The following is a 26,320-nucleotide window of genomic DNA, read 5'->3' on the forward strand; positions in this document are numbered from 1 at the left end:
AAAAAGGCGCGAAATTCAGATTTTCTATGGAACGATAACCCATGGCACATACATTTTTAAATTTGCTCCTTTTTTCTACTGACGGAAATGGCTTAACAGACTATTTTACAAACTTTGTTGTTAGTATTGATTTGCTGATTATGCGTTGGTCGGATCGTTCTGTAACGTATGAATAGCTCCTTCGTAATAACTGACGTCACGCCAGTGGTACGCCATTTTGTAAGTGTCCGCCGTAGTCAATTTTCTCGGTATAGTGAAAAATAGTTTATTCGCATGGTTTTGTGTACGCTTAAAAGATAAGACACTTTTCAAACCTAATTTAACGTCTTGTACGTTAATTTCACAAACCACAAGTATGGAGGACAAGGCGGCGCTAAAGGAATTGGATCAATGGATAGAGCAGCTAAACGAATGCAAGCAATTGACAGAAAATCAAGTCAAAACGTTATGCGACAAGGTAATGTAGCTTTGTTAGTCATATTTTATGTGTAAGAATTTGTTTTGCGTATGTTTTTGGAAGTGTTGTGAAGTTACACGCTCGATCGAAGCCTGTATGCCGTATGATTCATATACCTACATGAAGTAGTAACAATAACGCATACCGACATTAGTGGAAGCGGGGGCTATCCGTGGGGAGCTAATTGTCTGTTTAGAGTTGCGGAGGGTTGCCTGGTCGTCGCCGCTTCTCGAGGGAGTGATAAGACGTAGGATGCTCACCTAGCTACGGCACCACACCCAGCTATCTATCCTTCCAGTGTAATATAGCCAAATTGGACAGGATATTTTTAGACAACCTGCGGAAATGATGCTGGCTATTTGTTAATTCGCGGATCAAAAATGGTTTTTCTGTTTAGTTTTCTGATAAGGTATTATTCAGTCACATTTCATTAATTTCTTATTGAGGGGGTAGAAATAATAGGTAGAATGATGCAAGTAGGTAATATTAAAACTGATTTTAGATTATTTTTAACGATAAGTATTGTAAAACAGTTTATGTTGTCAGATAAAGTTTGATACCACTAAAATATGGTTGGTCTTTAAATGTTTAGTTGGCTTGGACTTCATTAAGCAGTATCTTTTGAACTTGCTCTAATTCTATATAATGATGTTTGAAATTTTAAACTGACAAGGTTTTACTTGTGACCAAAATTATATGAAAAAATTTGTTATCTTTATCTACCTTTGTTTATTTTTGACTAGACATGAGCGTTGTGGGCTATAGATTGTTGAAAACTTTGTTTTTAATCTGTAGTCAGTAAACATAAGTTTAAAAGACTTCTTACTCTTTTACTCTGTTTTTAGCTATATGAAGTATTATCCTCCTAAGGCACAGAGGCATTTAAATGAAAAATCCAAAATTTGCTTATGAAATTTAAACCTATTAAACATAGCTAGGATATGTATATAGCTAGGGCAATGAAGCTTAGGAGGTTAAGATGAAGGCAGATTTAATGACTATACATATATAAATAAATAAATAAATCATAAATAAATCATTTATTTTTCGTGATAAACTAGTTAAACATACAAAAGTAACATGATAAAGGTTATAAATTCATAATTACATATTGTTTACCACGAAATGGGCTCGCCTCAGCATAATGCTGACTAGGGCTTGCAAATATTCGAAACTTTCAGATATTCGAATATTCGACTTTTTCTGACGACGTATTCGAATATTCGAATAATTATTCGAATATTATAAAATATATTATAAAAAATAAGAAAAGGAACGACAAATCGGTTTATTATCGTTTTATTCAAAAGCTTTTTACACATATTGCTAAAACTAATGATATTTGGCAGAAATCCACTTAATTGACTAGATTTTATCATCCTACTATTTATAAGATGCCCACATTTATAAAAACAAGTAAAACGCCAAAATTAGACGTATTTAATATTTCTAGATAAAACTTATTATAAATGCGTCGTTGCGTGAAATAATATAACTTTAACCATCCAAACACCTAGGTATGTAAGATATTTTTTTTAGTGGGTAATTATTTTCCGATTTAAATTAACTTGTAATCACTCAGAGGCCTGTAAAAAGGCCTTTAATTTCATTGTATTTTGAATCTTTATTGACTTTATTTGTTTTGGCAAGTTATTATTCCTAATGGTCGGCTAATTATATAATATTGGAATATTTAAGGGAAAAAGTTAGTTGAGTACTGGGTGGATTATTCGTCAGCTAAAGGTGCATGGTTAGATTACCAAGTTGGGCAGGTTTGGTATGATTAAATTTGAGAATTGCGATAAGTGGCAAGGTTTAGACTTCAAAAATTCGCTTAACGTAGCGTATTTTTGCGCGACGTAGCGCGTTAACGTATGTACTGAATAAACAGAATGACCCTTTAACTTAAAACTTACGCACCGTAAAAATAACATACTTTTTGATTTCGTTTTCTTTTAAATTGAGTTAGGTTTCACTGTATTCACGAAGTCTATCGAGAGGAATACAGTAAAAATATTAATTCCTTCGTATTTGGGTACCTACCGTTCCTAATTCACTGTAAATACCCGTAAAACACACAGAAACTGTAACTACAGCGGATGACATAGATTTTTTTATAGTAATAAAAAATATTCGAATATTCGAAACCTGAGCGGCCGAATATTCGAATATCAAAACAGGTCGAATATTCGACAAATTCGAATATTCGAATATTCGAATTGCAAGCCCTAATGCTGACCCGAGAGTCGGCGCTGATCTTCCGGCGAGTCCATTTATTGTGGGCCACATATTGACTATTATTAACACAGGGTTTAATACTTTAATCAGAAATATGTCTTATGCTTTTGTTTTTACATCTGTCCCTGCTAAAGATACTTGTGCAATAGCTTATATCTTGATAATGAAATCAATGACATGATAGGAGACATGATAGGAGACTTGTTAGGTAAACAATCTTGATTATAGTTGCATTTAAATTATTGTGTGTAACTTAAGCAGTGGGTATGATTGCGTAATTCTTGTAATTAATGTTCTAATTATAACATGACTGCTTTGCATATAATGCTGGCAGATAATGTTATTAGATAACTATTCCAGAAATATTTAATAAATTATATCCTTCTAAGGCTCATCACGGTCCTAGCTATAGTAGAGTCAGCAGAAGAAGTTTTTAAGTGGGCGAGGCGTTCAAAATTACATTGACACTATTATTCTCTTAACAATAAAGTTCGTCAAGATCATTTAACTTCTGCTGCTGACTGTACTTGTTAGCCTATACAAAAAAATACCCTTGATGAGTTTCAATACACACAACCTACAACAATATAAAAATCTATATATTTTGTTCTATATTAATTTGCCAACATTGTCAATTACCAACATAACACGGGGCAGGATGACATTAGCTTGATAAGACAACTCATATGAATGCAATATGGTCAAAATGTGTGGGCTGCATTCACAGATGAATTAAAAAATAAAAGGCTCCTTCATTAACATTTATACTTGCAACATACATCCTTGCAACATGTGTTATCACTACATAGTATAAAACAAAGTCGCTTCCCGCTGTCTGTCTGTCTGTATGTTTAGATCTTTAAAACTACGCAATGGATTTTGATGCGGTTTTTTTAATAGATAGAGTGATTCAAGAGGAAGGTTTATGTATAATTTGTTAACCCGTGCGAAACTGGGGCGGGTCGCTAGTTATTATTAAAACATATATCCGTTTGAGGAGTCCACTCCTCAAACGATAAAACTTTTTATAAACACAACTTTTAAAATTGTGAATTCTTTAAAGTTATATAAGTCGCTCAACAAATGTTGGTTAGTTTTAGGAGTACAGCCTACGGTTCAATTTATTGGTCCTGTTACAGTAGAATTGACGTAAATAAAATTTGAATTTTATTTTAAGTTTACATACTTTATTATTAGTCAAAAATGGCAAGTCAAATTTACACAAACCGTTTTGAAACTAGTGTGATAGTTATCCAGGATAATCTTTCAAATTGACCTTGGAGTCGAGCAGTGATTGAATTGAGGCAATCAAGTCTGTCAGGACAAGTGGTAACCTTATAGACAGGTGGAAATCGGCCTGTTTCGAGAAAAGTCGTCGACATCTCTTCTAAATACCTAAAACTGGTATGGATGTGTTCCTCGTGATCTCTAGAATACGAAATGACCGGTTTTAGTTTATGGAGTGGGGGACGGGTCGAAAAAAAGGGGGGCAAAGATGGCGGCCGACCGTTATTGATATTTGTTCACATCTTGAGTCCTATGGGACCGATCGGTTCGTGTGAGGTGTCGTTTGAAAGAGTATTAAACGTGCTATTATTGTTTCATAATAACCGTAGTCATAACTGTAGTCGTTTACAAAATATTTTAAAATATTTGATTTTATACCGTGCATGGATGGCATAAGTACTGATTAAATATGCGCCTAACTCAATAAATTACAACAATACCGCAATTATTTTATTACAAAATATACGAGACATTTCATTAGCTTACCAAAAACATAAGTTTTATTGGCGTATGATATTATATAACCAATTAATAACGAATTTTGTTCAGCATGGGTCACTACGCACCGTCACGTAAATGGCGGGCGACCGACGTAAACTTTTCATTATTTCTCGGGTTCTATTTTATTGATCAATTGCTGATAGGTACCATTTGAAAGGTTATTAAACGTACAATAAATGGTTTCTAATAGCCGTAGTCATAACTTTAGTAATTTACAAAATATTTTAAAATATTTGATTTTTTTACCGTGCATGGATGGCATAAGTACTGATAAAATATGCGTCTAACTCAATAAATTATAACTTTACTCCAATAATATTCTTACAAAATGTACGTGAAATTTCATTAGCTTTCCAAAAATATAAGTTTTTTTGGTGTATGATATTATATAACCAAGTAATTACGAATTTTGTTCAACATGGGTCACTAAGCGCCGTCACGTAAATGGCAGGAGATCGGTGTCAACTTTTCATTATTTCTCGGGTTTTATTTTATTGATCAGTTCGTGATAGATACCATTTGAAAGAATATTAAACGTACTATAATTGGTTTTCAATAACTGTAGTCATAACTTTAGTCATTTTCAAAATAATTGAAAACATGATTTTTTACCGTGCATGCACATAAGTACTGCTAAAACATGGTTCTAACTTAATAAATTATAACTTTATCGCAATTAATGTATTTACAAAATATACGAGACATTTCATTATCTTTCCAAAAACATAAGATTTATTGGTGTAAGATATTATATAACCAAGTAATAATGAATTTTGTTCAGCATGGGTCACTGCGCACCGTCATATAAATCCCAACAAACAATTAGGCGACACTTAGCAGTACCTATTTTCTTACCTAAAGACAGCCTGGCTCTAGAATAGCTACATCTATAGTCTTAGTTTACAGTTTACAGGCTCTGGTGAGATAAAAGTGTTTAAAAGGTTCATCTAAAGATTTAAGATCTACAGTAGCTGTTTTGGGCGCTATATTGCATGTTAAGCTGCTAGTATTATAGCTTATAGCTCAAAGTGAATTGAACACCCTTAACATCTATATGAGTAATAATCTGCAATTTGCACTTAAGGTTCTAAACGTGTGATAAAGCCTTCTACTTATAGCTTTTTATATCGCAATCGCTACTTAACTCTCTTGTATGACTTACAGTCGAACAGAGAAGTTATGAGTCGCTATTATAGATCTAAGATCATGTAGTTACAGACGAGCGTTATTTAAATACCGTAGTACATCTTATAACTGTCAATAGAGTCATACTTACAAGCTAAAACTACAATGCCAAACGCCAATGAATCAATAGGTAAGCAAAAACTATAAATTAGACCGTAAAATAAAATAGTAAATAAATATAATATAGATAGTTTACTCAATATTGACCTTATCTTACTATTACTATACTTAAAACCGGACTTCACGGATAGTTATTATGTGGACATACTTACGCTGCTACTCAAATAGTAGTCACTTATTTTGCATCCTGGAGCGTGCGGCGACAAATATCTCTTTAACGCCACAAGCCTCAGATCTCACTAAAAAGGTGATTTTAAATTATTAACTACGGAGTGGGTTTGAAAACGTTTTACGTGTAGACGCGTGAGTCAAATAACAACACAGATATTAAGTACTTCATATGCAGTGGTTTTGCAATCATGAAAGCTACGAACTTAACGATGTTATGAACCTAGAACTGGGCTTTTGTCAAAAGAGTCAAACTATACTTAAGTTTCCTGTGATAAAAAAACAAAACAAACAAACCATCATTTATATCGATATTTTATCATTTTGGATACCTACATTATAAAATGTACTGTCAAACAATAATAGAATGCTGCTGGTCTACCAGGCGCTCGCCGCGCCGTGTGTTTGCTTGCTTGGCGAAATTGGTCCTGGCATACCTACATATATGTTTATAGTTGTACGGTAACTAAACAATATTTTTGGAAAGTTAATAAATAGTTTGCTGATTTAACTCTAAAAATTTCACGCTATATTTACTACATTATCTCTTTCTCAAATTATTTCAGTCACTAAGCAAACCTCTAAGGTAAAAATTAAACATTTTCTTTAATATTTTTAAAATGGTTATTTTGGGCCTCAGATTTCAAACAATCGAGTATTCACAGAAAATTTAATATGCTTGCAAATGGTATCCACCATGTATCAGAAAAATAGAACCTGAAATATAATGAAAACTCAACGATGGCCGGGCTCCATTTACGTGACGGTGCACAGTACCCATGCTGAACAAAATTCATGATTACTTAGTTATACAACATTATAAAGCAATAAAACTTATATTTTTGGATAGCTCATAAAGTTTCCCGTATATTTTGAAAATATTTATTGCGGTAATGTTATAATCTATTGAGTTAGAAGCATGTTTTACCAGTACTTATGTCCATGCACGGTAAAAATCATATATTTTCAATTATTTTGTAAATGACTACAGTTATGACTACGGTTATTAGAAACCAATTATTGTACATTTAACATTCTTTCTAATGGTATGCATCACCAATTGATCAGTAAAATAGAACCCGAGAAACAATGAACAGTTGTGGTCGGTCGCCCGCCATTTACGTGACGGTGCGTAGTGACCCATGCTGAACAAAATTCATCATTACATGGTTATATAATACCATACACCAATAAACCTTATGTTTTTAGAAAGCTAATGAAATTTCTCGTATATTTTGTAATAACATTAATTGCGGTAAAGTTATAATTTATTGAGTTAGACGCATGTTTTGTCAGTACTTTTGCCATCCATGCACGGTAAAAAATCATATATTTTAAAATATTTTCTAAACGACTACAGTTATTATGAAGCAATAATAGCACGTTTAATACTCTTTCAAACGACACCTGAAACGAACCGATCGGTCCCATAGGACTCAAGATGTGAACAAATATCAATGCTGGTCGGCCGCCCACATTCCCCCCCTTTTTATCGACACGTCCCCCTCTCCATAAACTAAAACCGGTCAATTCGTATTCTAGAGACCACGAGGAACACATCCATACCAGTTTTAGGTATTTAGAAGAGATGTCTACGAAAATCGTGAAGGAGACGACTTGTGTTTAATTTAACGCCAGACTATTAATTTGACATCAGCTGAAGTGACAATAATTGGACAATTACTGGTTTGTCCAACAATCAAAATGTTTGATAAATGTGTTTCCGTTGTATTATAGTACAAGTGTAAAGTTGGCAATTATCAGATATCTCTTTAGCCAGATTTTGTGAGACGGTTTAAAGTAGACTAATTTAAGTACATACTTAATAGTTTAATAATTTTATTACCCATTTTGTAATATTTCATTTAGCTGTTTCTTGTTGACCTAATTACTAATATTAGTTAATTTTCTTTATCGGCTATATTATTCTTACAAATCCCAAATTACGTAATTGTAGTATTCAAGTTTTTTGCAAATAGCACACTAAGTTCAATTTTAATGAAAAGAAAAGTACAAAAACTGCCCTAAAATTTACTTGTTGGATTGAGTTGAACTATAGTATTAGAAAGATTTTTAAAATTTTCCCCTTAAAGATAATTGTAAGTACATGGAAGGTTATTGCAATATACTTGAGTTTGTTTACACGCCACTTACGCAATTGTCCTCGGCAAACTTAACTATCTACATCGTAGGCAACCAATTTGTAGCTTTCAGTGTTTATATAGCAACGAAAATGACAACAACACACGACAATATTCGCTAAAATTATTGTTGTTCTCTTATTTACGACACAGAAAGATAGTAATTTTTGATTGGTAATTTTTGATTGGTAATTTTTGCTGCCTCTACGTCTCAATGTCTACGTGCTTGTTGGTCTTTGTTGAGTATTTCTACTATCAAAATACTAATTATGACTATGAGTATTGAGTAAAAACTTGCTGATATCGTGCAAAAAATTCTAGAGAGCTTGTTAGGTGATTTTTTTTTACGGTCTATTAAAAGAAAAAGTAAGTTTCGGCCAATTAAGCATTTTGGCCCCATCCCATTCAATTTTGTGGTGGTGACAGACAAAAATATCTGTTTTTAGGGTTCCGTAGCCAAATGGCAAAAAACGGAGCCCATATGGATTCGTCATGTCATGTCTGTCTGCCTGTCCGTCCGTATGTCACAGCCACTTTTTTCCGAAACTATAAGGACTATACTGTTGAAACTTGGTAAGTAGATGTATTCTCTGAACCGCATTAAGATTTTCACACAAAAATAGAAAAAAAAAACAATAAATTTTGGGGGTTCCCTATACTTAGAACTGAACCCAAAAAATTTTTTTCATCAAACCCATACGTGTGGGGTATCTAAGGTTAGATCTTCAAAAATGATATTGAGGTTTCTAATATCATTTTTTTCTAAACTGAATAGTTTGCGCGAGAGATACTTCCAAAGTGGTAAAATGTGTCCCCCCCCCCCCCCGTAACTTCTAAAATAAGAGAATGATAAAACTAAAAAAAATATATGATGTACATTACCATGCAAACTTCCACCGAAAATTGGTTTGAACGAGATCTAGTAAGTAGTTTTTTTTAATACGTCATAAATCCCCTAAATACGGAACCCTTCATGGGCGAGACCAACTCGCACTTGGCCGCTTTTTTTTATGTAAAGCTTTTCGCGCTCGCATTTTTCATCTCACGCTTGCCTACTACTCTCTTTGCCGGTTAAGAACTCCCGATCTTATTTCTGTAATATGTGTATCTTCATAACCTGATTACATATTACTAAAGCAGGTACTTTTTTGAAAAACTAATTGATTGACCTTTGGATTTTAGGTATTAGGTACGATGCGTAGTCTCTCCATATTTATCATTTATCATAATGGCAATGTCATTCGGATTGTCGGAATCGTTCCACTCGATAAATGGTTCCCCGGAGGGTGAGATTCCGGATGTCATCCAATCTACCTATAATCGGGCTTTTGTTTCGTCACCCACAACCCCGAGGTTAATGTTCTGAAGCCACTGAACTCTAGGGTCGCGGACTCGCGGTGTACCCTTGAAAAGGAATTAGATTTATTTTACTGGGATACCTATTTGTACTTGATCATGATTATGTCTTCTTGACACGCGATGCGGCGCGTACGATTTCAAAATTATCTATTAGGGCGTTTTCTAAAATAAATATTGAAAACCCGATTATAACAGATCTTGGTGTTTTTGGGTTCTTTCAACTCAGAATTACTAGCATATTCAATCCTGATGATAAAAAAAACTTGTCCCAAAAATTTGTATGAAAATTGTACATTCCACAACGTCACGTCCATACAAGTGATAAATTTTCTCATAATAAAACGTGACGTAATGGAATGGACATCTTTTTTTAATGGCAAAATGGGGAATGCTGTCGATTCTTAGTAGAATGAGCCCAAGAACGTCCAGATTTGAAAGAATCAGGTTTTCGATATTTATTTTAGAAAACGCCCTTTATCCTTTACTTACTTTGATTTGATTAAGGACTCGATGTTTGTGAATGTTAGTTTCAATAAACTGGTAGAGTATTCCACTTTAAGTCATAAAAAATATATAATAAAAGTCATGATTTTCTTATAAAACCACCCTAGAAGTGAATGGTTTGTTTTCTTTGGAAGTTCAAAAGGACAGACTAATCCAATTGCACGGCGTGCCTCATATGTTTCGTTACGCTTACAACATAATTACATTAATATACATTTGAAACAACAGCCTTTCTTCGAGAAGGGCTCGTTTTGTTTGCTCGACACGCAAACTACCCACTCTCTCAAACTGTAGAAAATAGAAAGAGATGAAATGGCCATATCGCGTGACAAAGAGTTGTGAGGTCAGTTATTGTGCTATTTCGAACATGTAGAAAAGATGTTTTGTATCCAATAAAAGTCACATACGCGACCTGAAACGCTAGATTTGAGTTTACAGAAGTACACAAACGTGAAGGCGACACGCAACTTGTGTTTGACGGTTTACGTTCTCGCGAAATATGGGGTACATATAAAGCCAAACAACAAGAAAAATATTAACTTTTAATTGTATGGCTACACGTTAATACATACCTACGTACGTACAATTTTACCCAACCTCCATTTCTTTTACAGGCAAAAGAGATTCTGACTAAGGAATCCAACGTCCAGGAGGTGAAATGCCCCGTTACCGTATGCGGCGACGTGCACGGGCAGTTCCACGACCTGATGGAACTGTTCCGCATCGGCGGGCGCTCCCCGGACACCAACTACCTGTTCATGGGGGACTATGTCGACCGCGGGTACTACAGCGTCGAGACTGTCACATTGCTGGTTGCACTTAAGGTCAGTGTTCCAACTGTTCCACGACTAGATGAAACTGTTCCGCATCGGCGGACGGTCCCCGGACACGAACTACCTGTTCATGGGGGAGTACGTCGACCGCGGGCGCGGGTACTACAGCGTCGAGACTGTCACATTGCTGGTTGCACTTAAGGTCAGTGTTCCAACTGTTCCACGACTAGATGAAACTGTTCCGCATCGGCGGACGGTCCCCGGACACGAACTACCTGTTCATGGGGGAGTACGTCGACCGCGGGCGCGGGTACTACAGCGTCGAGACTGTCACATTGCTGGTTGCACTTAAGGTCAGTGTTCCAACTGTTCCACGACTAGATGAAACTGTTCCGCATCGGCGGACGGTCCCCGGACACGAACTACCTGTTCATGGGGGAGTACGTCGACCGCGGGCGCGGGTACTACAGCGTCGAGACTGTCACATTGCTGGTTGCACTTAAGGTCAGTGTTCCAACTGTTCCACGACTAGATGGAACTGTTCCGCATCGGCGGACTGTCCACGGACACCAACTACTTGTTCATAGGCCACTGAGGCGGTCGGCGACCACTACCTACACCTACACTGCAGTGTCGACAGCCAAGGTAATGTTACAAATCCAAAGCAAGCGAACTCACTCAGCACGAGACATCAGACTCATCAGAGGGTAAAGTCATTATTCTAAAGGTTGTAAACCATTTCAATCTTGCTGATGCCAAAAGATCATGCTGCAAGAAATACTACCAGATTTGAGAACATTTGAGCAGCTATGCTGCATATCATACAGTTCAGTTCAGCAACAAGATAGGTAGATTAGATTACGTAGGTTTTAAATCTGCATAATTTGTCTTTATCATCTTCCTGATCTGAACATAATGTCCTCCATTCTATTATCGGAAGTCGTCATTATCATATCATGACATAGTTATCAAAATCACGCTAAAACATTGTACAAATAATTCTAACCATATTTTTTTGTGAAAACTGTTATTGTATTCGTATACCGAAGAACAAGCACTAAATTTAATATACTTTTTTAGGTTCTCAAGGCTGTCAACTATTTTGCTTTAGGATTTAGGAACTTGCATTTAAAGCGTTGTTCGTTAATTATATCTTAATTTAACACATTCAATGCCGAAAACCCGACTATCGGGTATTTTATTTATGTTTTCGTTCCCAGGCCGAACGACCCGATAGTCGGGATCGTGGTACTACAGCTTTATATGACGAAGTTTTTGTGGCCTGGCGCGGATTTCTTGTTTGGCTGGGCGGCAATGAACTGTAATTTTTCGTAACAGAGCCGTACAGATAAGCCTCGAAATAGCGTCAAACATCACACTCGATTAATCCGAATTATACCAGATTTTATGACTTAAAAATATGGCGCATATTTAGAAATAGTAAGTAACGTCCTGTGCGCTGTGCGTGACTGTTATCAACACAACGACTTGCATCTTATCTTGCCGCCTTTGAATATTTTGAATAGGTGCTTATGAAACTATTTTACTATAGAAAATTATGAACTTTAGGCCTCTAGGGGTCGGCAAATTTAACTAAACCGGGAGTCATTTAAATCAAAGGGAGATGCCTAGCAGTGGGATACTCAAATCAAATAAGAGTCTCGCGAGCCACTGTTTTGCCGAGCTTTCGTCTAGGAAGTGTAATTAGGTATCTGAAGTGTCAGTCAACATGAGACAATTGTTCGCGATTCATCGCATAGAAAATGTCACGTCAATCTGTGTGTCGCTAGAGAGCGAAATTAAACCTTACTTCAAAGGATGTCGCTTTTCGCATGGCATGGTGAATGCACCGCGCCCGAAACAGGGTATTTACCTGAACCGATGTTATGATGTGATTAATCATGTAATAAAAAGAAGATAAAGTATTGATTTAATAACACAATGTTTATGGACAATCTAGTAATTTACTTGTTTTCAGGTCAGCATCAAATACATATATAGAGACGACCAAAGTGGGCCAAGTACCACAACACATTGATACCATAAAAATGTGAAATATTTGGCCATTTGACCGTCACTATCTATTTGATGCTGACTGTACCTACCTACAGTAAATGAGGTTGGACAGATGCAGACAACTTATCGTTTTGGAAGAAACATCCGAATATTGATTATTTCTGAATTTTCTATTTTCTTCCATGCATTTGGTTAATGACAGTAATGACAATGACCATTATAATTTTATTATGTCTATAATAAGTCCATTATCCTCACAAATAGACCAATAAATTATATAACAAATCAATAATTATATGAAGCTAATGAATTACATATATCACTTTGCTGATTAATCGTGCCGTAGTGTTTAATCGATTTTCATTTTTTCGTGTTGTCATTAATACTCATTACCTATAGACGGAAGCGCCAGATGGTTGTTATTGTTGTTTGAACGTTTGATACCCAAGTGAATGTTCTCACATGTCGAACTAGTCTATCCTTCATAATATGATTATTCACGTTAAAGAACTATTTATTATATCTTCGTAAATCTCGAATAGGATGAACATTTAGTAGATACAGGATACGCATACAAAGAAATAAGAAATATAATTAGATAATTGTATTGACTACCAAAGTACCAATATTGAATTGATTAATATCTACTCAAACAAACAAAATTAAAAACTGTCAAGTTACTGATTTTACAGTTTATCCGTCTTCACTACATAGTATAAATAAAACAAAGTCGCTTCCCGCTGTCTGTCCCCATGTATGCTTAGATCTTTAAAACTATGCAACGGATTTTGATGCGTTTTTAATAGATCTACAGAGAGTACAGAGTGATTCAAGAGGAAGGTTTATGTAGAATTTGTTAACCCATGCGAAGCCGGGCCGGGTCGCTAGTCTACACTAAAGCTAAATCTGTCCCGACTCTTACGTCAGTACTTTTAACGATGTTTGGTTGTAATTGAACTACAGTTGTCATTGCATCCTCTTTTTACTTTGATGCGCGCTTGTTTTCTCACGCTCTTTGTGTACGACGCGAAACAGCTGTGCTCCAACTATTCCCAGCCGATCTCGACATTTATTCGACCTTTTTGCTAACTTGGGTAACATTCAGTTAGGTCGTGTGTGCACTTTAATTAGCTGTGTTCAGCGAAATGTACGTCCTCACATGGATGGTGGATGCCCGCCGTATGGCCTTTAAGCGTTTATTACTTGCAAATATACATTAATATTCAAATTAGGCGGACGAGACCGCAAATATTACGGCGCTTCGTCACCAGGGTACTCTAGAAAAATAACAAGTAAAGCATCTTCGAATAAATTTCCGTTTCCTATCGTTCGTAATGTGTATTTTATGCGGAAACTGACTCACTGGTCAGTCCTTTGCCCTTGATTATTCACTGACAATTAACATTAACAAAGTTCAAAGTTAAGTAAGATGCAAAACTGTGGCCCTAGTGAAAAAGGGTACAAGTCTCGCGTACCTTTATAGGTCTAAGAGGGCATAAGTGTTACGTGGAACTTACAACCTTATACTCCTGCGCCGCCCGAGACTTGTACCCTTTTTCACTGATTACTATTAACCTGAATTAATTACTCTAGTTCAGACAAACCCCGAGTTTACTGGCACTAACAAGAAGAAAAAAGCTGTGTGTTCTGCACAGACAAGACATCCTCTAGACTGAGCATAGTAAAGCTACCCCCTCTGCCACTATATACGGTAGTTTTGCTCCATCTTCGAGTCAGTGTCAGAATCCCGTGCCGTGATTGGTCCGTGTCTTTGAACGGACCAATCACGGCACGGGATTCGCTCACCTCGTCCCCCCGCATCCCCGTATTTTTGGCAGCATGAAATAATTGCTCTAAACTCCGTCTAGAGGATTCCTAGTCTATGGTGTTCTGATAACACCCGGGGCATTATACTCATTGTACAGTCGCCATCAGATATTATCGGAGCGGCCAAGGTGTCAACAAGCGCTTAACGCCTTGACAATAGAGGCGTGCTCAGATATTTGTGGGCACCTTGGCCGCTCCGATATATCTGATGGCGACTGTACCAACGATTCTCGGCATACGTGAGAGGAAACTCGCTTTCTTATCCCTTATCTCAGATAACTGTGTTGACATCACTCTTTATCTCTTTCAAACACATTCATACCGTTACATTAGCGCCCGAAATTGTTTATTTACGTTCGACCGCACCTTTGTTTTTCCCTTTTGGGTTGATTAAAATTAGCTAAAGGTTATTTTCGCATGTCTGTTGGACCTTAACGCAACGGATCGATGAATGAACAATGACGTTGATGTACCGTTTAAATGTAGCAGGCGGTGACCCACTGCGTAAGTAGCTGAATCGGCAATGTGATTATGTAGATTTTCATAAAAAGATAGGCGTGACATTGAAATTGAAAAGTACAAATGCGTGCCTATTATTGTTTCGCAGAGCGTGAAAATTGTATTGTAGTCGTACTCATTTATTGGGACGGAATTAGACTGCTCTTTATAGGGTATATCGTGCTGTGATGTCATGTCATATAATACAATGTTTATTAGTTTATTTATTTGTGGTTTATACAATTATATGACAAAAACTTTATTTACACAATTGCGTAATGTTATATAAATAAAAATTACGGCTAACCAAAGTTATGTGTAATATACAATCTTATTTATGACGTAAAAACTGTTACGTTTTTTTAGATTCAGATACAGATTTTCATTTAGAAAATAATCATATTTTTAGTTTTTATTAAAAAAAAAGAAATTATATGATGTATGTAATTAATTAATTATATTTATATTTGAAAATAAGGATCGACATTTTTTGAAGGATACTTCATTTAATAACTTGGCGATATTCGAACTTAAAGTTGAACATCGCATACAGTGTATTCTAAAACCTTCACATTGTAAAACCTTAATACATTGGTTGCAGGTGCGCTACCGCGAGAGAATAACGATCCTGCGCGGCAACCACGAGTCGCGCCAGATCACGCAAGTGTACGGGTTCTACGACGAGTGCCTGCGCAAGTACGGGAACGCCTCCGTGTGGAAGCACTTCACCGACCTCTTCGACTTCCTGCCGCTCACCGCGCTCGTCGACGGACAGGTACGGAAACTAGTAGATACACCACCATCCACTGACAATCCAACCTCTAAACTGAGCTTAGGCCAATTCTTTCATGAAACCGATGCTGCCAAAAATAAGGGGTGCGGGGGGACGAGGTGAGCGAATCCCGTGCCGAGATTGGTCCGTTCAAAGACACGGACCAATCACGGCACGGGATTGACTCGAAGATGGAGTAACGCTACCGTATGTGTGGCAGAGGGGGTAGCGCGACTATGCTATGTCTAGAGGTTGGATTGTCTGTACCACCATCTCACACCATCGGATGTCGTGAGTGTTCTGTGTAGGCAAAGTGACAACCCTAGCGTACAAGTGAATAATCAAGATCAACTGCGGGTAGTTCGCAAAACCCGCGCAGCAAGATGTTGATACAATTAATTCCTCGCCAGTCTGCCTGTGACAACGAACGTAACGTTACGTTCGAAACGTCAGGCCATAAATAAACGTAAGTCTTACGCGATTAAGTCCCGTGTTAGTTATAAAAGTAGTAAAGACACTGCAGAGAACTATGAAACTTCCCATGCAATGGGGTTGGCAACTGGTTTGCATAGATGGCGCCATCATGGCTTGCCCCTTTTTCTATGAGATTTGGCTTAAAGGCCAGCCCTTAATGAGATTTGGCTTAAAGGCCAGCCCAATCCAGAGCATTAAAAAAACAAAAATTTTACACAATTCTAGGGAATAACAGGGCAAGCTATACTGCATCTGCTTAATACTTCGACCGGCCAACCCCATTAAATTGAGCAACGTTTTGATGGTGACACTTGACAGACTGCTAGGTGCAACTTATTCGAGGATTTACACACAGAGACCTTCAGCGAAATTATACCAGTTCAGTCAGGTACACACTGCTAGCGTCGTTCCTTTCGCCCGGAATGATTAAGCCGTCTTATGTATGTGTGCAAATCAACATATTTTCGGGTAAAAACCGCTAGATTCCCCTTTACATTTTAATGAAATGTCTTTTCGCGCTTGCAAAAAGATACGAGTATATTAACCTATCTAGATGTAAACATTATTTTCGTACTAGATACCATAGACCATAGAGAAAATAGTAAGACAAGAGTGCTCACTCCATACATCAGTTCAGACTATTAATTTCAGTGTCTACATCTAGCATCGAGTAGCGGAACTATCAGTACTGTCTTATCTCGACAGCATAAGACTTTCCGGTCGGTGCTACATCTATTGTCAAGTAGCAGTACTGATAGTTCCGCTACTCGATGCTAGATGCTAATAGTCTTTTTGGTACTAAAACTGATATATGGAGTGAACACTCTATGTATTTTTTTCTCTATGCCATAGACAGTCTTGCTAATAGCGATATTGTCCAATCATAAGGTAGCGCTGGCGGAAAAATACCAAATATTAACGTCTCAATGCAAATAAAATGTTCACAGTTATGTTACAAAAAAGTCAGCTTACAGCAGTATTATGTCTAGTCTCTAGAGCAAATAAACAATGGCGCTCTAATTGCAGATCTTCTGCCTCCACGGCGGTCTCAGCCCGTCCATCGACACGCTGGACCACATCCGCGCGCTGGACCGCCTGCAGGAGGTGCCGCACGAGGGGCCCATGTGCGACCTGCTGTGGAGCGACCCCGACGACAGGTACGACACGTCACATAGCATCAGGGGTATCATAATTCTATCTCTTGACCAGTGTTGGCCGAAACGTTAATGCAATTGAAAATGTTGGCCATTAACCATTATAAATTGAACCTTAAACCGTAACGGATGATTACAGTTTACGGTTCAATTTATAATGGTTAATGGCCAACATTTTCAATTGCATTAACGTTTCGGCCAACACTGCTCTTGACCTATCATCATCATCATCATCATGTCAGCCCTTTATCGCCGACTGTTCAGCCTCTCTTCTAGTATGCCACTCGTCCCGGTCCTGAGCAAATCTAATACCCGCAATATTATTATATTAGGTGGTTGATGGTGGTGGTAAAGTAATCGGAAAACCGCGGGGCACTTCTGGATGAGACTAGCCCAGGACCGGCATAAGGGGCGTAGACGAAGCTATCTTATAGGCCTATCTATGCTCGGCAGTGGGCGACTTGAGGCTGCAAATAATGAAAGTAGTTGCGTGGTGGTTCTCTAGTCTAGTAGAAGATAGCTTAGAAATGGGCTAAAATTAGTGATATTAAATGTTTACCAACCTCTATTTTTGTATTTCTAAATTGTTAACTATTTCAGAGGCAACGTTTATGTCGATTTACGGAGTTAGGGTAAATCAATGAGACAATAAATCACATCTATAAATACACTGCGAAGACGCATCATTATTATTTATTATAATTAGATGATAATCGAAACAACAATTGACATACGATCCCATTAAGTTACTTCGACGCTTGTTCTACGATCAATCGATATACCAAATTTCTATCAAACAAATTTACTTTGAAATATTAATTACTAGCGACCCGCCCCGGCTTCGCACGGGTTAACAAATTATACATAAACCTTCCTCTTGAATCGGTCTATTAAAAAAACCGCATCAAAATCCGTTACGTAGTTTTAAAGATCTAAGCATACATACAGACAGACAGCGGGAAGCGACTTTGTTTTATACTATGTAGTGATGAAAAATGCCTTATTTTTCGCGTGATTCAAGGAAATCCTTGTCATGACTAAAACAAATACATTCTGATCTGACACGTCTAACGTCTAGGTGAATTACTCGGAGGCCAAATGTTATCAATACATGCCATATTGGATTGAAAACCTCCATATTGGAGGTTATCTTGGGTATTCCTAAACTTAATAAGTACCTACATTTGAACTGCCGTGAATGAAATAGTACAAGCCAAGGGCGTAAATCTTCCGCGTACTAATTAACCATGATAAAGCCCTCGAGATTGTGCTGTTGTGTCTCGCCCTGGCTGATAAGATAGCGTGATCAAAGCATTGTATTGATTTTTTTATGCTGAGTTTGTTGATCCTGCCAATGCAGTTATTTTTGCGATAACGCGCTAATTGTGGTTGATAGTACTTATTTAATTGTGTTCACCTTCGACCTTTGCATTTAATCGTTTCTGCAAGACTCATTGGTTTTCTTGGTAGTGAGACAATTTTGCAACATCGGACGAAATTGTGTATAATTAAAACGGAAAATAGCACAAGCTTCGTTTTGAAAGCACTTTAAAAAATGAGTTTTGTGAACATTGTAGAGATAATAGAGTGACATATTTTAGTAATATTTGTTGAACATTGAACAAAACCCTGTCAAATTAGGCGCAGTTGCTTCAATAAGTAACTTGATAACACCTGATTTCATCATAATTACAATACAAATCCCAGTACCCTCAGTCTCATTAACGCTGCACTCGTTTGCACTACGGTGACTCATTATGATAATTAGCATCTTTGGGTACCTATTCCATATAAGACGTATGTTGGTGCACATTGTCCAACCAGTGGTTTTCACTGGAAAACTCCGGTTCCTTATATCCGACGCAATTACACTACTAATCGCTTAATCGTGCCGACTAATTATAGTCTGTGTGCGGATTCTGAGAAAGTGTCGTACCTATGTTAATCGTCACAATAAGAAATAAACTGCAAGATATTATATCAGAGCACTGCAAAGTTGAACAATAGGAACCAAACTTACCTCATTGAATAGGAGAGGTGCGTAGTTATTTCAGTATAATTATGTTGATTATGCAGCAATAAACCATGCGTTTAGCTCAATTAAATATAGTTTTCCTTAATAAAAGTAATGAAATCATTTTCTGTTAGTCATATGTATAGTGTGGAAACTCTTTAGAATAATTATATAGACGGTATTGCCTCGGGTGAAAAGTTACCTCTTGCTTCCCACTGTCACGATTTTAAATGCATGAAAAATCAAAAACGCTTGGGAGTTCTTTCGTTGACATTTCGAAGTGGGAGTTAGTAGAGATGAGGTGTTAAATAATTGATCGTGCAACATCATTTTCACTATGTACATATACTTGGTCAACCAGATCTTGACAGTAGAAAAAGGCGGCAATTTTGAAAAATGTAGGCGCGAAGGGATATCGTCCCATAGAAAATTTGAATTTCGCGCCTTTTTTTACTGACAAGATTTGGTTGACCAGCTATATTACATATTATCAATAAATGGCAGCCCGTTTTTGACTGTAGTTTTTATCCAGCGCTCAATTTGTCAACAAACAAGACATTTGGTCACGATCCTTGCGGAAATGAATAAGAGAGAGACATGACGTTTGGCCGTGATCCACAGCAACGAGGGAACGAGAAAGAAGTAGAGATTAACAATAGTTTCCACGATACTAATTCCACACCTCGGACACTGGCGATCAAATGTATGAAACAAACGCGTTCCTACGCACACAGCCTAAGCTCGTGTCGGTGAACGCGTACCATGCTTGTGTGAGTGAGATAAGACATTGTAGGTTAACTGTGAGGTAACCGAGAGCGGGTGGGCGGCACTTTCAACGGGAGGGAGTGTCCATACTATACGCTAGTACTCTTTAGTCGGTGGAATAGAGGCTTACCTAATGCGTCGGCAGCTTCGGTGGTGCGGTCACGTATCACGTATGGCGGAAGAGAGAGTGGCGAAGCGCATCTTTTATTCTGAACTAGAGGAGGGTAAGCGGAAACTTGGCGGACAACTCCTCCGATACAAAGATGTTCAGAAGCGACACATGAAAAGGTGCAAAATCGAGCCCTCTCAGTGGGAAGGTTTGGCAGCACAGCGTCCTGAGTGGCGCAGGCTGGTGCAGGACAAAGTGCGCGATTTCGAGGAGCAACGTAAAGTTGACCTCGACGCTAAGCGTGACGAGCTGAAAACGCGCCAGCCTGCTCCCATTAACTACCACTACGTGGCTGGTGTCCTCACGTGCCCTCAATGTGCGCGGGAGTTCACCTCGAAGATCGGCTACGTCAGCCATCTTCGGGCGCACGAGCGCCGAGCAAACTAGGAGTCGTAGTGGTCGCCATGGCCGAAATCGGCCGGAAGGATCATCATCATTCACTCTTTATTATACTGTGCTAATTCAGTGTTTCTTTGCAGAGGCGGATGGGGCATATCGCCTCGCGGTGCCGGCTACACGTTCGGGCAGGACATCTCGGAGACGTTCAACCACAGCAACGGCCTGACGCTGGTCTCGCGCGCCCACCAGCTTGTCATGGAGGGCTACAACTGGTGCCACGACCGGAACGTCGTCACTATATTCTCAGCGCCCAACTACTGCTATAGGTGAGTCTATTGGGCCCTTTATTAGGCTTGTTAGGTTTTCGATACTCGTTGGACATTTTTCTATTGCTTTTTGTTAAGTTCAACTTCAACTTCAACATTTATTCAGCAAATAGGCCACAAGGGCACTTTTACATGTCAACATTGAATTTACATACAAGCAAAATAATAATAATTATACATCAACAATTATTAAATACAACTACAACTACCAAATCAAACTAACGTAATACAATTACTTAGAGATGTATAAGGTCTCTTAATGTCGAATTACATAAAAAAACTATAATAATAATATTAAAATAAAAACAAAACAGATACATGGAAAAAAAAATCTAAACTTATTTAGAGGTGTAAATGTCTCTAAGTGTCAGAACTAAAAAATAACATAGTTTATCAAATTATCCTTAAAGATGTATAGGGTCTCCAAGAGTCACAATCCTGTATGATTAACACATTACGAGAAAAAAAAAACATACGAGAACCGAATGAGGCGTCTCACTGCAATTAAATTAAAAAATAAAGTTACTAAATATATTCGTGTTAGCTTAAACAGACCCGTCTCCACAAACAGCACCCGTTCACGAGTACGACGCGTATCTCAGCCATCGCCTCCCTCAACCTTCATTCGGGTTAAGGTTAACATAGTTAGGAGACTTGTTTACATGTGTCAGGAAATTTAAAGAAGTATGTTAAGGTTAAGACCCTAATCTCCACTAAGACGGCATAGGAACTAGTATATTTTATTATATATGTAGTTCAAACCGTCTTTTAAGATGTTCATAATTGAAGGGTGCACGGAAAGAACATGTCTAGTCACTTCAGTAACATTTTGAGTAATCGCGGTTTATAAATTTAGAACAATGTCAATACGTATGGTAATTCCGTGACCCGGTATTATTTAACTAAAAAATAGTTGTATTACATTTATTATACAGTGGTAGCAAAAGATATAACTAATAGTTCATTAAGAGCTCTTCATTTTGAGATAATAATCTCATTTTCCGAAAAAAGTGACTAGACATGTTCTTTCCGTGTACCCTTCAATTGATGATGGTTTTGTCTAATCTTGTAGATTTTTACGGTTTTACCATTTAATAAAGATTGTCTTTAAAAGTATCTAAGAGTTGAAAAGTGAAAAGGTGAAACTGGAAAGAGTGTTTTAATCAATACAATTGTTTTATTTGGCGTAAATGTTTTTCTTCCGATGTACTACTCAGGGATCGGAACCGGTTTTTTGCAAAAACATCGAAATAACCATATTTTTCGAATTATTTTATACTCGAAATGTAGGACTCAGTTGTGTGTTTACGTAACGACTTCGTATTATTAGATTGCCCAATTTGAAATGAAGTAATTAGCAAAGAACGAAAAAATACCGTTTCCGTTCCCATACAAAAAATACCGGTATCCGATCCCTGGTACTACTACTACAACTACAACAGTTAATGTTCATGAAGCCATTATATTATGAAGCTTGAAAAATCAGAATAAATCTCCTGATACTCACAACTAGAACATATTAGACTTGTAATCCTTATCTATTTTGATTTACTTACTTATTTCTTTCTAGACGCTAACGGCCGTTCCATAATATTAACCGTACATCTACTATAATCGATTGTCCAAGCCCGATGTTTACCTAGCGCGCGTCACAATGGCTGACGATGTGTTTGTTGCAGGTGCGGTAACCAAGCCGCCATTATGGAATTGGATGACGCGCTTAAGTACTCATTGTAAGTATCTACTGTTAATACTGATTGCTTATTGGGTAATTTTGCTGATAAGTATGGTTTTTGACAGATATAATTGAATCTAAATTTTCCAGTAGGTACTTAGGTGGTATTAACACATAAGCTGAACGGGGTAACTTGATAGGTTACAAATTCTTGGGTGTTGTTCTAATTGTCTCCGTTTGTAATATGAATATGAACATGTACCTTTCGTATATAGATGGAGATTGTAAAATGATTAATGTTTTCTTATAGTTATGTTCACTCTTTAAAAAAATATAATATTTAATAAAGTGATATCCAGTTGTGACCTGTGATAATGTTCACTATAACCTCATTAACATAACTTAAATTTATTTATATCAAACTGGTTTTACCAGAACGGAATGATTATAAGCGCAAAGTGATGACGCGAATTTGATTATGGTGATCAAATTCCTATCGATTACATCGATTACATAATGGATATTGAAGTTTATGAGCCATCGTGTGTGTCGGTAGACGTGTGTGTTGTGTGCGTGTGTGTGCTGACTCGTGTGTGTTTGCAGCCTTCAGTTCGACCCGGCCCCGCGGCGCGGCGAGCCCCACGTCACACGGCGAACGCCCGATTACTTCATGTAGGCTGCACGTAAGTGTTTTGACATTTTACAAACATGTAATAGGATTAGAGTTATTTTAAGGAAAATTGAAGCAGTATTGGTTTTTAGGAAACAGTATTGTTTGTTGAAATTTTATTTTTTATCTTGAAAGTAGGTAAATTTTTAGTTTGGCTACATTTTTTCTTTGGGGTCATCCATTAATTACGTCACGTTTATCCCTTCTTTGCATGTTTTTTTTTTCCTTTTACTGAAATGAATATATACTTGGTCAAGCAGATCTTATCAGTAGAAAAAGGCGGCAAATTTGTAAAATGTAGGCGCGAAGGGATATCGGCCCATAGAAAATTTGAATTTCGCGCCTTTTTATTGACAAGAATTGTTTGACCAAGTATACATATGTCACGGCTCACGTAATTGTTTGCTGATTCTGGGAAAAATGGTAAAAAAATTATAACATCGGCTTTTACTGCAAAATCAGTGTTAGAAATTGCATAGGCTAAACCATATTTATGTAAACATATATTTAATTTTCAGTAAGAGATATTGTATGAAAAATTTTACTACCATCAGAAAGGTACACTATTTGTGATATACCTATGATGAAGTTTTTAAATATAAAATAATTACAATATAATATTTAAAACCTTCGCGTTTTGAACACATATTAACTCACATTTATAGACGGGTAGTTGCACAAATTTCTGTTTTGACATTTTGCTGGGACATCAGTTAGCCGCGACCATGACCAGTGAAACCTGTGTCGAAACGTCGGTAAATAAAGGTAATTGAATAAATTTTCTCTATGGATATGTCTATAAATGTGAGTTAAAATAATTACAAACCTCGAAAAAACGGGAGATTGTGGAATGTGACAAGGAGGCGGGGAGGGGTTAAAAAAGCACGAAATTCGTGTGATGTCATTTATGGGTGATTCCTTTTTGTTAGGTTTCAAAAAACTGCCTAACTTTTTTATACATACTTCCCATTATGTTGTCATATTTATGGGTGATTTGACGGGTTTGTGGTCAGGTTGATTGAGCTGGTACACTTTTGGATGGTTTTTGTATAAGAATAGCTTAAAGAATGAGTTCGATTTAGATTTTTTGGTTCAGAAATGTCACCATTGAGAGCAGAAAAAGAAATCCCATCAAAAACATTACATGTAAAAAGGTGCAAGTCTCGCAACGCTTCTACTACAAAAAAGTTTTGAGATGTAATGTGAAACCAAGTCGGTTACTTTAATCAGTGCCAGGGGGTGTTAAAACCGTATCAATAACATATCTTTAATTTGTAATACGTATAATGACTGGGATGGGATTAAATCAGACTATGTTCGTTTCCGACTTCTAATTTGTGATCGGGCTTCACGGATGTTTGACACTTAATTTTATCCGGGAAACAATCTTCTTCCGGCTATCTTAATTTCTTCATTTCGCGACCGGTCTGTCGACATACGCGGGGGATCGTCACCGGCGGGTCAGAGGGACGACGTATTAATGAAGTTATTTTTGGTTTGCAGCGGAGGCGCACATCAAGCAGTCGGGCGGCGGTGTGGGCGTCAGCGGGGGTGGCGGGGGCGGGGTGAAGCGGGCGCGCGCTCGCGCTCGGCGCGCGGCGCGCGCGCACGTGGCCCGCGCCGCGCGCCGTCTGCGCGGCCTCGCGCGCGTCGCCTCCTGGCTCGCCTCCGTCTGACACCACCCCTCCCCACCCTCCCCGCACACCACACACCCGGAGAACACACACCCGACAACACGACACGGAACACACGAGGGCAGTAGTCGTTAGTAAACGAGGCCGGTGCGGCGCACCCGTAAAGGTGGGATCAGACGGTTCACTCGGATGAATGTTCACTTGAGTGAATGTTTCATTTCACGTTCACACGACTGCTGCAAAGATTATTCATTTTTTATTTTCGTTCACTGTGGCGTCGAATGAAGTTGTGCGAAAGCGTCGGCGCCGCCGGTGCTGTGTGCTACCTTGGATCGCAAGATGAAATTTATTTAGAGCCTCAAAAACATTGCAGAGAGAACTAATAGCCGATAAAGATCCGGAATCGTATTGCAATAATTAGCGGATGACTAAAAATAATTTTGAAGAGCTTCTACCTACTATTAGTAGGTCCGTTAATAGCGAAAGAAAACACTTTAATGAGGGACAGTATACCTAGCCGAATAAAACTCCAAATTGTAATCTTTGTCTAGCTAGATTCTGGTATACCCACAGAATTCGAGAAAAATATGCATAATGCGAATGAATGTTCATTTCTGTGTTCACACTATTCATTTTTTGTTCATTCGGAGTGCGAGTGAAACCGAATGAAAATATCCAACATTGTTGGATTCTTTCACTAATTAATTCATTTTTCGCTTTTGGTTCATTTTATGTTCAGACGTGTCACTTTGAGTGAAAGATGAATAATGAAACTAGAAAATTAACAAAAAATTAACCGTTTGATCCCACCTTACGCGTCGGCCTAAACATTAACGCCCTCGAACGCGGCTTGGAACTTAACATCGCACGTTCGGTATCGCTCGAGGAGGTGAAACGTCCCGCGACGGAAACTTAGGTTATTATGTAGCGGTAATTATATGTTTTTTTACTGTTAAGTGTTACGCGATATTTCTGATGCGGCGTGGTTCCCCTCTTCGGCGATCCGATGTCTAGGACCTCCCTGAATTAACAATATGTGTAGTGAATCGCTTAAAAAACGTCGGCATTTAATATTGTTCTGTAAGTAAACTATGCGTCAAATGGAAGTACTAAATTAGTCTTTCCTTGAATGAGTGTCGTCCGTTCGCACATGTATCTCTTATTCTTGCTATTTAAGCAACTGACTTGCACGTGGTCGTCTAGTTTCCTCGCGTGTCTCGCCTAAAACTTGCCAGTGGAAACGTGCCCCACATT

The 26,320-nt window shown here is 37.8% G+C and overlaps 1 protein-coding gene across 1 annotated transcript; it reads left to right on the forward strand.

The window, feature by feature from the left end:
• Positions 1-188: 188 nt before the first annotated feature.
• LOC134654209 (serine/threonine-protein phosphatase 2A catalytic subunit beta isoform) lies at positions 189-25,023 on the forward strand. The gene is made up of 8 exons (XM_063509674.1): positions 189-457; positions 10,575-10,784; positions 15,676-15,849; positions 17,347-17,477; positions 20,902-21,087; positions 22,767-22,820; positions 23,366-23,445; positions 24,936-25,023. Exons 1-7 carry the CDS (start codon positions 356-358, stop codon positions 23,436-23,438), a joined length of 930 nt encoding a protein of 309 aa, XP_063365744.1. The 5' UTR covers positions 189-355; the 3' UTR covers positions 23,439-23,445; positions 24,936-25,023.
• The last annotated feature ends 1,297 nt before the right edge of the window (positions 25,024-26,320 follow it).

This window comes from Cydia amplana, chromosome 14, assembly GCF_948474715.1.
Source record: "Cydia amplana chromosome 14, ilCydAmpl1.1, whole genome shotgun sequence".
NCBI lineage: Eukaryota > Metazoa > Arthropoda > Insecta > Lepidoptera > Tortricidae > Cydia > Cydia amplana.

Bases quoted from the DNA above. Each gene is read 5' to 3' on its own strand.
- LOC134654209 (XM_063509674.1), top strand. From the start codon at position 356: ATGGAGGACAAGGCGGCGCTAAAGGAATTGGATCAATGGATAGAGCAG. The intron at 458-10,574 runs GTAATGTAGCTT...TTTCTTTTACAG, and splicing joins TCAAAACGTTATGCGACAAG to GCAAAAGAGATTCTGACTAA. The intron at 22,821-23,365 runs GTAAGTATCTAC...GTGTGTTTGCAG, and splicing joins GACGCGCTTAAGTACTCATT to CCTTCAGTTCGACCCGGCCC.